General features: G+C 30.3%; 1 protein-coding gene across 1 annotated transcript; it reads right to left on the minus strand.

Annotated features, from left to right (window-relative positions):
- Positions 1-1,253: 1,253 nt before the first annotated feature.
- On the minus strand, positions 1,254-10,435 carry LOC107444232 (ribosomal protein L35A; the record flags this gene model as incomplete). Its single annotated transcript, XM_016058323.3, is given in 4 exon segments — positions 1,254-1,458; positions 6,813-6,965; positions 9,314-9,444; positions 10,391-10,435. Coding segments are annotated over 3 exon segments (450 nt in total). The 3' UTR covers positions 1,254-1,283.
- Positions 10,436-15,766: the final 5,331 nt, after the last annotated feature.

The following is a 15,766-nucleotide window of genomic DNA, read 5'->3' on the forward strand; positions in this document are numbered from 1 at the left end:
TAGCGGTTAGTCACGGAATAGCTGGGCTCCGCAAGATGCTAGCATACGTTTTTGATCTGAACTAAGTTGAGCAGATTCTTCAGAAAACTGAAATGGGTAGTAAAAGTTATAAACTGATATTGAATGTGTAATGTGATCTTTTCCAATTTAACATTCCGGAAATAGAAATCATTTGCAGATTCTCTAATATTAATACTTGGAAAGGTCGAGTGGAGATTTTTAATGGCCTTAGGCGGCTTGTCAGCTAGTCTACAACCTTTTACACCACATCTTACTGAAATGGTTTAACGTAACATAACGTCAATGACTGTCAAAATCTTTCACTCAGTTAAGATAATAATTTGCTATTGTATTACTGTAGCTTATCAAATGCAGTTGCAACTTGATTAAATGGGAATCTGATGAGGCCATTTCTATACTGAGCAAATAAAAGTAATCAATACAGCACTGATCCGCTGAGTTTTCCATTCCAATAAAAAAAAACTTACTACCCATCCCTATCGTGAGATTAAAATATTGGCGATAACTTTTCTGTAGCTAAGCAAAATTCTATGTCACGGTTAAGTGCATTTTTTTTTTACAAGTTATGATACAGATATTACTTAACTCGCACTACAGCTGAGCTTGAAGCACATCAACTGTTCTTTCTACTTGTATTCTCAAGTGAACATATTTTAATCAGAACTATTAATACTATCTAGTATGTAACTAATTTTTAATGAAACTAACTTCCTTTTCATAAAAAAAAAACGTGAAATGCGGAGCATTCTCATTCAGTTTTCCATTCCAAACTGATTTTTTTTCCACTGCGAAACAAGTAATCTCTGCCATACAGGATTTGACAACTTTCTAAGTGAAGTAGATTAAGCCCCAATTCACCTTGTCAATCTATCAACCTATCGTATTTTGCCCAATGGTCATAAACACAATTAGTTCTAGGAAGTAAATTTGGAACAATAGAAACCTCCCTCCAGATTAGACTATTATAAAATGAAGAATATATAAATTTCTTTAAATGACAAGCCACAGCCCAACAAAATGAGAAAAATAATTGCACATTAAAACACAGGCAAACACAACAGCCAAGGAGACCCCTTAAAATTAAGCCAACACAAAACAAGTTCACTATAAATGCTGTTAACAAAATATATACAATCCACTTTCACCATACCATAAAACTCCGAAGAATATGTTCGAACCATAAATTTAACTATATATTATTCCTGAAATATAAAATTCAAACAAAACTCTGATGATTTTATACAATTTTATTAAAATAACACTTAAATCCTGGAAGGGTACAGCATAACCCGAATCCTTCGCCCCATAGCTTTAGCAGGTAAGTTGCTTCGGAATTTAGCTCTTACTACACCACTGTTTCCATGCGGTCGTGTTACCTTACCCCAAATAGCTCTTAACTTAGAATATTTATCTTTCTTGCCTGGAACTCTTTTCTTACTGAAAAAAAAAACAAACATAATTAATAAAAAGCTAATTAAACTACTACTTCAGAGCAAGTACTTAAGTAACAAGGAATATAACTTATGTATCAGAACATTTTTATACACATTCAAGTGCCCAGTAGTATAACAGAAAAGTATTTTGATTTTGTATACACAAATGTAAAATTATAACTTAAAACCATCACCATTATTACTGGCATTAGATTAAAATTTCGTCAAGACACATGACGCCGCAAAATACTCAAATCAAGTGTAAATAAAAGTGAATAAGAGGACTAATGGAGCAGAACAGGACTATATAACACATAAAGACAGAAGCTAATAAATAATTTGATGCAACTAAGATGCAATAATGTATCTGCAACCAGGATATTGTATATTAAGAAATAATAAACAATGTTTTATTTGCAGATGTTTCTATGTCCCCCAAATGATAGAACCACAGCTAAACAATATTTTTTAGGTGGCAGCGTTGAAAGGGAAAATACAAGACCAAAATGTAAAAGTTAGTTTACATTCAGCAAGATTAACACTTAGCTTCCTATATTCATAAATTAGCTTCTTCATAAAACAAAGCAGGAAAGTTATTGAACTCAGACCATCTAGTAGCAATTCAGTACAAAGTACAATTATACTAAAAAAAAAATGCTTAGCTTTGTACACATTTGAAGGTGCTATAGAATTACATGATAGTTACAAAATATCTCCTAATCCAGTACCATCAGAGTAACGAAGTCTCATCAGGCATCAGGAGACCGTCGTGATGTCATCATTAAGTAAAAGAGTGGCTAAATAGACAATATTTTTCATCATACAATTCAGCAACGAACATTCTCAACACAAGCATTCAGTTCGCCCTAGTTCGTAGTATTCATCATATGTACTAGTAAACATCAATAAGATATGAAATAATAAAAGGAAAAATAGCTATTGTAAAAAGAAAAAAAAAAGCTTTAATTCATAAACTCAATGTGAGATTTACAAAAAGTAGAAACAGCATATAACACACTTTTCCGTGGAGCTCAATCACTTTTCTTTAGCACCAAACTCTAAAAGCAAAGCCCACATCACTAGCTTTCTTAAAAAAAGCGAGGTGCATCATTTTAATTCATTTACCACTGCTTTGGTCTGATCAAAAGTACCGGACAAATGCTGGCACATTTTCTTAATCATCTACCAACAAATTAACTGAAGAACAGAAACGGACAATAATTAATCTCAAAAGGTCATCTGTACTAGTGTAATATGAAATGTAATCAGACAAAGGATATAATCATAAGCATCATTGGATTGGCTCTATTTGATCATCATAAAAAAATCTAAGGCTTTTAATTGAAGATGTACAAATTTTACACCCCCACTCAAAAACATGTCCAGAACTGAAACATTTAAATTACATTCCCGTTTTCATCACAAACAGGATGTCTAAAGTTATGCAACACAGACTGTTAAACTTCTCTATTAAACTCACAGCAAATATATCATTGAAAACTACAAGCCACGTCTTATCAGGCATTACTGTCATTTATAAATAGAAAACCCTTTTCTCAATTTTTTTAATCAGGTTATTGCTTTAAGGTCAAACAACAATTTTTTTTAAAAACTTAATTTAGAAACTAGATATTGTATTAGTTGCACACACGAATCATTGATGTCAGAAACAAGGGGGCCGAAATTTTGCACTTTTATTAAGTAAATTGAGAAGAAAAACAGTATAAGTGAAATGAAAAAAGCTGCACATTAGGTCAGATAGGAGCGAAAGACAAAATAAAATTCATCAATTTGTCAGAATTTTAAGATTTATCATCACAACAGTGCACTGTGTACAATCACTGAATTTATTTCTTTAAAATTTATCAAAACTTCAGAAACTGGTTAGGAATCATTATCAATCATTAGAGGTGCCAGTAATGTCATCACATTGCTACATTTAAATACTTACACACACACACACACACATATATATATATAAAAAAAAATATTGAAATTTGACTACATCACTATAACTCACACATTACTTTATAATAATCCCCGTGGCAGAATTTTTTCGGGAGCTCTATGACAAATATCTTACCACAAGATACTTCCAATAATAACAAAGATGTATGTTACTAATTCAAGGTAACGAACACATAAAAAATAATTTGAATATGTAATATTTTTTTTAAAATTATAATATAACGGACAATTTTCCAGCATTTTGTAGGGTAGAAAAACTCACCATTTCCTTACCAAATTTTGTAAAACATCAACATAAAAAAAGTAATGCTGACAGATGAATGCTGAAGTCACACGCTTCAAAAAGGGGCTACTTAAACGAGTGTTTCACTTCAAGATTTGATTGTCGCAATAAACAATATCGGCCTTTAAAAACTACAAGGATATCAAAAGTATTAATCAAATCTTTCATATAGTTCGAAATATATCGGGATAATTAAAAACACACGTGAAAATCAATAACTGCCGAAAATACAAACGAAGCACCAGTACCACTGATACTATCGGCATAAATCGAACACAACAAAATGTGATAATTTAAATGCGCAATTCAAATTTTACGTGTAAAATTCCGCAGAAAAAGAAAATGGCTTCTTCCCAAAAGAAACATTTTTCTGTCAGAACTCTGTAATGTTCTGCGACAATATCGCCAAGAGTCTGCCACAGGGATAATTAAAGTTCATCATCACATATATGCATACAGCAGGCTTTTAAGATCTATCCTGGTGACAAGAAATGACACACTAAGAAATAATAATAAATAATAATTTAACTTTAATAAAAATCTGAACCATGCCAAGACCAACATTGGTGACAGATACTAAATCATGAACAATACTTGCATATATACAATAATTATGATTCATAGTAAACATCTTACAAAAATGTAGCCAAAATTACATACTGGTTTATTAACGGTACTCTTAATACTTTAAGACTAACATCATAGCTACTTAGATTCACATTATAGTTAATATCCACCGTAACCAATTATCAGATCTCAGCTTGTAATTTCTTTTTATTGACTGAGCAAACAAGGCTTTAGAGAAAATTCGGACAGCAATGTAAAATTTTTTGATTAGCTTATAGGTAATATTAGGCTCTAAGAATTTTCTGCACTTGTGCTTACATGTACACAGAAATTTTCAATAAATCCTAAGTCTATATTCCCCAATTAGTGAATTTACAAAAATATAAGTGATTAACTATCACTATTTAGTAGCCTTATTAGAATAAATTTCCTAGTTACATGCGATTGATTATATTAGTCTTAGAAAGTCTACTCTCTAGGCAGCTCAGCATCAATTTAAAGTAGTTTTGAATTCCGGTTTTTTCTCTCCATACAAAACTGAAATATGAACTTTGAGTAGAGAGGGCTTAAAAACTGCTTTGTTGTCATTGCAGGCTTCAGGGTAAGGAGTTAAAAATGGGAGTATATAAAAGTTGTTTCTTAAAATGAATGATTATTAAGTTATTTTAATTAAGATGCCTTTTTTTTATTAAGCTAATCGGTATTTCTTATAATTTTTAAAATTATCGAGTTAGATACATTGCAATTTTACTAATTTTATTTAGAGGTTTTGACATTAATCGTTAATATTTAATGCCAGAAGTATTCAAGAACATAATTGATTGATCACTAATTTCATACGTACATTAATTTAGAAATACTTTTAATAGATGGCTAGTCCTGAAAACATCTGTATGCAAACCTACTATCAAACTCTGTCCACCAGAAACAGGGTTAGCGAAATTTGCAATTTCTTTTACACAAACCTCATCACTTATTTCTAATAAATATATAAGTTCTAGGAATGTGTATAAATAAGAATGCTATAATCTTCAACACCAGATTATTCACAACAGTTAAAAATATATAGGTTGCAATCAATCATTTTTATTCGAGAACATACCAAGGTCATTGCTGTAAGACTGTTGCATCTTACACTTTTGAGTTGATAAAAAAGCTGTAACACTCAGTTCTTCCTATAAATTTTGAGATTAAGTCATAAAACTAAACTACACTCTATACAAAAACTGAAAATTGGGTGAAAAGATAAAATACCCTGACATACAATTTGTGGTCAAATTCTGACGATTTTTATTTCAAATTCTGACGAATATGAGCTACAAGCCTTTATTAGAGAGAAAAAAAAATGTCTAAATTCTAACTTGCATTCAGAATTACGTCCCATATTGCATAATCATGGATATCAGAAAATAAAGATCATCATTGCAAGCTACCAAATACCTAGTTTAAGCAGTAATTTATGCAGAATCGTAGACCAAACTGTACAAACAGTTTAGCAAAAGTACACCAGAGTTCAAGAAAAAAAGTATTTAAACTGGTTCTTACTTTCATAAATAATGAACACAAAACTAGAGCTTAAATATATATATAAATTAAAAAAATTAAGATCGAATCTTTGCTACTATCACTAAACAGTTTTACTCAATCCAATACAGATTTGCATACAGCCAGATACAATCAGCAATTCAGTGAAATTTTAGAGAAAAGAGGCCCAATTGACTACATGATCAATGGTAACTACTTAAAATATCCTTTTTTTCTTAGAATTTATAAGTCAGTGGCAAACCTTTAACATTTCAACATTGAAGGGATAAAACTGACCAATTAAAAATGTAAGACTTTTGAATAACCTAATACTACAGGATAGGAAAAAAAATATATATACAGGATAGGATATTCTTTCACTTTTGAATGGTGACAATTAGAATGAATACCATATTAAAATTTCAATCTGAAAAGGTCACCAAAAAGTGTGTATATATATATATAAAATTGAATTCAAAGACTATTTAAGGAAAATTATTTTATGTCAGCATCAAATCAAAATTTTCACAATGCTTGATTTTAAAATGGGGAAGAAAAAAAAAAAACATAATAAGTACAGTTATGATGTTCCTCAATCACAGTTGAGGAAACGCTTCAAGTTCCCCCCCCCCCAGTAGATTTAATTTTTTGCTCCAGCCTTGATCAACTTGAACCCTTGCTAGATGAAATCATGATTGAATCCTTTCCCTACTTTAGAATTTCATACACCATGACATGAACAGATATTGAACTCCATTCAGAGATGTTTTACAGGTTAAATTTTTCGAGCAAATCAGAGAAACTCCTCTTTTCTTGAAAACTGTACTACCCTTCTTTGCTTTTAAAACAAGTTTGCTTACTTTTGTTCTTTTTAGAAGGTCAGCTTTAAAATTACTGCATCCCACTTAATAGCAAAATTTTAATGTCCGACTTCGAAAGGCTGCACTTTCAAACTAAAAATATCCCCTTTAAATAAATAATTTTGGCGATAGCTTGAAAGAAAATAGAAAACTTACGTTTTTGCTCTGTATACAAATACACATTTCTTTCCCAAATAAAATTCGGTTTCTCTCCTTGCTACAACACCATCAATTTTTAATAGGGAGGTATTCTCATGCTGATTACGAAGACCTCTTTTGTAGCCAACAAATACTCCTTTACAGTACAACCTATAAAACAAATAACACATAGTACACTGATTTTGATACCAAATCAGCATTACAAAAATTAAGTGACAAAGAATTTTATATTTTACCTAATCAATAATGATAAAATATAACTAAGGATGTGAAAAAGTTAATTAAAATTCCCCAAATAAAAAAGTAGTTACCCACTGGAACTAGGGAGATGAAATAAAACATCGTTTAATCAATAAAAATATCAACACTTGAATAAGCAATGACACAAGGTAGTCGAAAAGAGGACAATCAAAACCCTCACACATATCCTGTGGGTGCACTTAAGTACCACAATTGACTAAATTATACAAGATGAACTCCGACTTGACAATGGAATATCTTAATAAGAGTTAAACATAATCAATAACTAAAACTTTCTTATTACTAGGAGAAAAATGGAATACAATACCAAAGTTCTTATGAACAACAGGGTGGCCACTCAAATCAGGTTTTAAAAATTCCAGGTTAAGTGCTTCCCCCCTCATGAAGTGCAAAAAAAAAAAGTGCTAGTATAATAATGTATTTCATTTAAAGTGCTTTAGGGTACTACTTGATTTCAAGAACGCCAATTAATTACAATTAGTTCATGGCTTCCATGCATTCAATAATATAATGAAAGGCTTTCTCCCTCCCCAATAGAAATTTCACATGAACTCCCTAAATAAGATTCAAAGATGACAAGCCACGCTGCTGGAATTGATAATAGTGTTAATCCCAAACAAAACAATATCTTATAAAGTATGTTAAAAGTATATTTTAGGGATAAAAAAAAAATCAGACCAGCTGAAGTAATTATTATCTAAGCGTTTTTAGAAACGCAGCCTACCCTGCCTGACCTCTTATAAGTGCGCCCTTCTTCCTCTTTTAGTAAAAAAAAAAACACTGCCTTTTTTATTATATTGTTTCCAGGAAAAGACTCTTTAATCATCTGTTTCAATGAAAAGTCCACTTCTGATCTTAGATACTGATAATTATTAAACTTCAATCTTCAGTTTTATTTCTTAATTTTAATAAGATTTTTCTTCACGAGATATAAAGTCAAAATTTGCATGATATTTGATCTCAGAGATGTTCACATTTTCAACTTAAAAATGTTAAATAAAATGTCTTAAAACATAGATAAAATTCACTTATTACATAATATTAAACACTCTGATTGATTTTAACAGCGGTGAGTGCAAAAAACTCAAAGTGCCCTTAATTTTTATGTGGACTCCCCATGCCCTTTTATATTGCAGTACAAAACCCGTTATCCGGAAAACCAAAAAAAAAAAAAAAAAAAAAAAAAAAAAAAAAAAAAGCGGAACAACATTCGATAAATTGTAGTGCCATTAAAAAAAATTTTTTTTTCTCTCATAAGATTTTAGGATTTTTTTTTCTTTTACAAAAATTTTTGAAATAATCATTAGTGTATTCCTTCATTGTTTTTTTCCTCCTTTTTAAGATTATTTCCAAATAAACTTTTTTTCGTTGGGTTTAACAATAAACAAATGTCTTTTTGTAGTGATTCAGAAAACTGGAAAAATCAGTTATCCGGAATAGCGATGGTCCCTTTCGTTCCTGATAATCGGTTCCCTACTGTATTAGGCAGAATTATGAAGAAATGTATTTTCAAAGAGAGCATCTTTTAACACTATTTTAACTTCAAATATTGCATGTATTAATTAATTAGCATATATCTGACGCCACCTACCCAAACCTTTAAGAAGGATCCAGGCTCAGTATTTGTTACCTGGCCAAATGTGATTAAAACGCAAATTTGACAAAACATTTTTAGTGGTAAAACAGATTATGTGGAAGCACATATTTAAATATATACTCTACACTCAGAAGTTATGTTCTCGTGACTATAACAATTCCACTCTATTACAAGAAGCTATCAACAATTAATCCCATCATATCTTTTTCTCTTAAAAATGATAAACATTACATTTTTCATCTTTCCTCTTACTCATTGTTCCTTTACTTTTCAACAACTGCAAAATGCTTTCTGATTAAGAAATTGTTAAAACTTGCCTTTGGCTAAGGATTATGATACTTGGCTAATACGTTTGATATCATGTTTGGATAATGTTATCTCCACTAAGAAGGTGAAGCTCTAATAATTAGATCAAGTAATACAGGGTGGTTTATTAAACTTGTGCAATACATACATAAGAACAGGGAAAATTTTTTATTAAACGTACTGTAATCTAATAAACAAACTAGACTATTGACAGTTTCTACTGGACAATACGGAGCGTATCATGTGTTAAACTCAACTCTATAATTAACATAATAAAATTTAGATACACGAAAACATGCACAAAAACCACAGAATTAAATGAAAATCAACAAACCTTCCTGGTTTTACATATTCACGTGGCTTAGGTGCAGCTACTTTAGGTGTTGTTGCTGGTGCTGCTGAGGCCTTCTTTTCCTTATCTTTTGACTTTTCTGTTTTTGACGGCTTATCTGCCATTTTTGGTTTCTACAAACATAAAAGTTGTTTAGCACTGATATAAGCGAGGCAACAGCTACAAAAGTTAAAAAGCTTGAACATCTAAAAAAAACTTTAAGTGCACACTAAGAAAGTTTAAGCCCACTAATTGAAGCAGGGCATAAGTGAAAGAATAGACTTAAGTAATTTGGACACAATTCTAACAACATTTTAAAGTTTGATTTACAAAAAAAGAATTTATTAAACATTCAGAGATACCAATTGCTCCAGACACACCAATAAATGATGGTAAATAACAGCAGACTAAAACTGGCAAATATTTGAGTAATTCTGTTTGCTCTTCAAAAGGTTTACCACTACATAACTACAATAGAGTAGTGAATAATATAACCCTACGATTTATTTAGAAATAGTGGTGGATAAAAATCTACTAATATGTAATTATTAAACCAAGATTCATAATTCCTAAACTGCCACTCGAAAATATTTATTCGCTGACCGGAGCAAGTTACTATAACAAGGCTCTACTTCAGCAATTCGTACTGAACACAATTAAAAGCAAAGTTAGTCAGATAAGAACTTAATCATGATACTTTCTCTGGCAATGGACGATGCACCAACGTACTAACTCTAATATTTAGGCTTGAGTGAAAAAAGTGTATTGGATAAAGATATTGTGAGAATATTATCTCTTTTACGTACAAATTTTATTTATAACACTAACCTCAACAACAATAACATTTAAGAAAATAAAACAGCATAAGAATTAAAACATTTAAAAATATCATCAATGGTAGAAAATGAGAAATTATTGTCATGCATGTACCGCCATTCCAAATGAAAAGGCAAGACGCAAAAATCAATAAGAATCTTGAAAAGAAGAATATTAGTATATATTCAAAGCAGAAATTTTTGTTACGAAAATTCACTGTTTTAACTAATGAATTGAATAATTACATTAAAATTTAAAATTTACCTGAAAAACGTGTAACAATCGTTGACGATCACCAGGAATTGAAGAGTATTGTTGAGTTGTAAGGAGAACTATTGCCAACTTTACTAATAGTTTATTTAAGACATTGCTCGCCTCAAAAACAAACATAGATGGCGCGAGTAACAGTATTAACAACAAAAATAAACAATGGGGAACTTTTTTAAAGCTTGAGCTGTCTTCTCTTTTTATTCTTCAGATTATAGTATTTACAAATTTTTTTTTCACTAATAACCCTTTTAATTTAATTTAACATAAATGTCAATTCACTACTTTTAAGCAACAAAATTTATACGTAATCGGTCGAATACTTTTTGTGATTTCAAAATAATAAATATAATAGTTTTTTCACATAGCCATTAAACTTATTAATCAGAATACTTTCTGCATTAAAAGATAAATAAGTTCTAATCAAGAATACTTTTTTAATTACAAGTAATCATATTTTTGTACAAAATTTAAATGCATATTTTGCATTGTATTTAATTTAAATATTTACTATTGTATAAATTTAAACATATATTTAATTTTTTCATCATTTATTATTGAGATGAATACTGTAGTTTTTAAAAAGAATGCTTTTCTTATAGCATCCAACTCAAGTAACGCAAAGTACTAGTGAATAATGGTGGAAAATTTTCCAAAATAATATTCTCCTAACTTTTTTTTTACGATATTACATCACGTCAAAGGTCACATTTTTTCTAATAATTTGCGAATGTCATAAAGATAAGATTAAAATTCGATGGATATTTTTCAGTAAAATTTGATTAATTTAGATAATGTTCCAACATAATACCCTCCAAATTCTCTTTTGCAATATTATTGAGATGTCCCGACCGGACGCTCAGCTGTATTACTTGACTATTATCATTTAATCACTTGCCTTAGTATTGTGGTTGTTAATGTAAATCTTTTGTTTATTATTTACACTAATTTGCTTTGAAATAAACCGTATTCCTATTGGTTGCCACTAATAATTGATTGATCATGATCATTGATAAACTTAGAGTAGGCAGGTAAATGGCGCGACATCAGCTTAGAAATTTTATCCGTTGTTTTTCGATATTCTGCAATGTTAAATGTATCTTCTAATAATATTCTATCAATCTCTAACATTTAATCAATATTTTAAAGATATTTAGATGACGTATGTCAAATATTTTACAGACTTGTCTAATATTGTACTGTATCTGCTTTATATACTTATTATTCAGATCCGAAAGTTGCCACCGAAAATTAGGATGTCTGATGACAAGAGCATTACAATGATTACAACAAAATTGCTTCCATGCGACCGGGGACTAGGCAAAGTTTACCACCATAGCTGGCTTTTCCACACAATTAATGAACCTCCACCTTGCTTAGATGAAACCATCGTTTTCACGCTATTTCAATAATGCTCAAAACCCCCTGGACTCTTCAAGTTCTTTTTTTTCCACTTTCCTATGCTTTTAGATAGCTTTTAACTTGGGAAACTTCTACATCGCGAAATGCTTGTATGATATGAAAAACGATATAAGTAAATGAGAAAAAAGAAGAATTCTTATTCATTGAGCAGCAAGGTGGAGGAAATGGTTTGAGAAGGCTATATGTGTAAACTTAAAATTAGTATCTACTGAAAATTTAAATTTTCAGTTAGTAGCCAGTGGAAGGTAGACTCTAGTAAAATAGTGGGCACATTTCCATCAAACCTAATGATTCGGCGACTGATACCAATACATTATTTTTTTTTAATGGCTATTTTTTGAATTTTTTTTTGCTGGGATTAAATGATATTTTTACAAGGAAAAAAAACAAAATCATATTAAAAATAATCTACGGCTATGAAGAATTTATTCAGCAATAAAAATAAAATAGACATGTTATTAAATTTAGCTAAACATACTGACTTTAAAGAATATTTTTTCAAATGTTTTTGCAAGGCAAAATACATTTAATATAAAAATTACAACTTTGAAATATGTGAATTAAATTATTTCCTTCCACATGACTCTTTCCATCACAAATTGCTGGATTCTAAGAAGACAAATTTTTGAATGGAGACATTGGACATTTTAATGAAAGTTCTGCTTTTCAGAGTCTTTATGCATTGATGTGCTTTTATCATTGAGAAATTTTAGTAAAAAAATAAATAATAATAATAAATAACACATGGTATCGATCACATTTCAAATTTTATTTTTCAATTTCGGCTGTAGGTTTTAATGTAATGTAAACATAATAATAACAATAGTTAGCTGTGCATTTATTTTGATAAAAAAATATGAAAAATAAGCATAAAAAAAGAAAAAAAAAGTAATTATATAAAGATATTTCATCAGCTGATCTAAAATGTTTCAAATTTTAACCAAAATGTGTGATGTCACTCTTCTTGGTACTCCTCCTTCCCCCCTTGTCATAAAATATCACAATTTTAAGGAACTCCTTTCTCTCCTCCGAACATGAGATTATCTATGGATGAACCCCGAAGACTGACACTGCACACAGTTGCTCAAACCTCTTAAAAAATTCAGGTAAGTATGAATCAATAATTCCTTTGAATCCGAAAAAATTAATGAAAACGAAGCAATAGTTACGAATGAACTCTAGATTTCTCCATTCAGGAACGATATATATTTACCGTTTGTCGCTAATTCGTAAGTAATAAAGTTGAATTCAAAATTTCATAGTTATTCGAATATTCAGTAATCACTGTTAGAGCTGATCAACGTATAAAGTTGAATTCAATCTAAAACGGAAAATTTTAAAAGGCCAGTAAAAATCCTGCAGTATATAGCATTAATCTAGTTTATTTATGTATTTTTTTTTACCCGAAATCTGCGAAATGTTTGAAAGAAAATTAAAGATGACAGCAAAATATAAGAAAATTTCTCTAAAGAAGAAACGTTTTCCAGATTTTTGTTCCGATCCTTTTTCTTTCATTTTCTTTTTCTTCAAGCAAATATTAATTTATTTGGAAGATTGATGACGCTGCTGAATTGAATATTGAGATGATTTCTGTAATTCAATAATATGAACAAAATAAGGAAAATGACAGAAACATCGATATTTAAAATTTCGAAGAAGTTGCCAACATTGACGGTATAAGATGAACACGAAACGATTTTAAAGATATTAAGTGATTTAAGCTTTTTTTAAATTACCCATTAACAAAATGGGTCTTGGTTTGGATTTCATGGCGTCCTCTCTTTTCAACTGCAATAATCAAGAGTAATAGTAAACAGTGCGCATGCGTTGCTGCGGCGACCGCTGCTGTTTGATAATTTTTTTAGAATTCTCTTTTTCACCCTTTTAATTTTGTTATGCATTAAGGTGGTGAGTTTATTTTTGAGATATGGGACTAGAGAGATCCCATTAATACTTCTTGAGTTGTGAATAAAAGATAGTTTCATTATTTGAACGATATTTTTGTTTTTATTGTTTTAATTAAGAATCAGAAATTCTAACCTAGAGTTCAAACTGGATCGTTTTCAATACTAATTCAGGTGAATATCACAAATAAAGAGGGTCCAAACTGATTGACACGGTCCCAAAAGTTAAAGGTGAAAAAAAAAAACGATGCCAAGGCCTAAACTTACCGAGGCTGAAAAAGCCAAAGAACGTAGACGGGAATACCTTAAGCGTTACACACAAACGAAAAAAAGAAATGATTCCGTTCGCAAAGGTAAGCAGGAAGCCCGTCCCTCACAAAAGTACAAAATTGGTTGAGAGAATTGAACCCTACCGAAGAGTAAATGATGACTCTCCGAACATCTTTCGTGCAAATACGAGAACTGGGTGTTGATCACCAGTTAGGGTTAAAAGGATCCGTTGTCAACGTACCCAATAACTTGCACAAGACCGCGTAGACTGTCTTCCACGCAATATAAATGATTCATTCACTATTCATGTAAAATTGAAAAAAAGCTTCGCTTTCAAATCATATTTCATGTATGAACTTGTGAATCCGAAACGGGTGTATGATGCAGCTTGCAATCTCCATCAGACACCATTGTACCAATCCGAAAATGTTAATATTGATCACAATTGTCTGTTCAATGTCTATTCAGTCATCAAGAGAATTCACACAGAATGTGTCTGAGCTGTATTTAAATATGTCTGCGAACTTGTGTACTGAGCAGTTCAGGATTAACAGTTAAAGATGTCCAAGATGAAAACACAATAAAGTTCCTTTTCCAAAAAAAATTAGACAACAACCATTTTGCCAATGGGTAACCTGTGATCGCCGCAAGGCGATCACAATTTTCTTCATTTTGTAGTGAATCGTATTTTTTATTTATTTATTTATTATTTTAATCCAAAAGAATACGTAGAAGCGTAAATACTATCGTGGATTTGCAATACACTACTTTAACCAAGGGCTTCGAAATTACAATCAATGAAAACCAAAGATAAGAAAAAATATTAAGCCTTTTATTAAAAAAAAAAAAAAAATCGGGCAATTTTTCAATTGCGTTAATCAATTTGAAGCAAAATGTAATGCATGGATATCAAACGATAATGCTTTTAACTATTTGGACATAATGATGTAAATAATATTGTTACAAATGATAATGATAAAAAAGAGATCAGATGATTATTTCCTAATTTACCCTAAATTTATATTTCCTAAAAGTAAAGATTATAATTCTGTATACCTAAGGGAAAAAACACTGCAATTTGCGAGCGAAAAAAAAAATTATGCACTCCTGAAAGTTAATGTTAAAAAAATATTTATTCAAATACTATATATGGGTGATTCTCACGAAGCATGACAATTCGGATCAAAAAATTTCTTCAAAATTAAAGTCTTCAAAATAATCAAAATTTTTTTTGTTTAGGTACTTCTTTAGCTACACTTATTAATATCTTATAGACAGCAGTGTAGTTTATTGAGATTTGCTCGAGGAAAAAAATAAAATAGAAATTCTTCAAATCTTGAATGCCAGGAAAATGACATATTAGCTTAGAAGTTTAAAAAACAGTCATTTTAAGTTAATAGTAAGTAACTCAACTTAAGCCTTTATGTTAGATGGACCATAAATTGCTTAAATTAATTATTTTGATCTACTGTAGAAAGAAACAAAAAATTTTTTGTTGCTGATATGTACAGAATAAAATTGTGTATAATAATCAATCATTAAATAAATAAATACATTTGATTACATCCACTCATATTACAATCATGCATAAACTTGGTATTAGGTTAATATTTGCTTTTCTTCCTTACAGTATTAGCAGTTAAAAAGAATTTCTGGTAACACTTCAATGTCCTGGCATTCATAAGCCAGGAAAATGACAGCCAGGATTATGACAAATTCGCCATTTTATAGCATATAACTTTACTTTAATTTAATATTTTGGCCGAAGACGTTTATA

This window comes from Parasteatoda tepidariorum, chromosome 4 (genome assembly GCF_043381705.1).
Source record: "Parasteatoda tepidariorum isolate YZ-2023 chromosome 4, CAS_Ptep_4.0, whole genome shotgun sequence".
Classification (NCBI taxonomy): domain Eukaryota; kingdom Metazoa; phylum Arthropoda; class Arachnida; order Araneae; family Theridiidae; genus Parasteatoda; species Parasteatoda tepidariorum.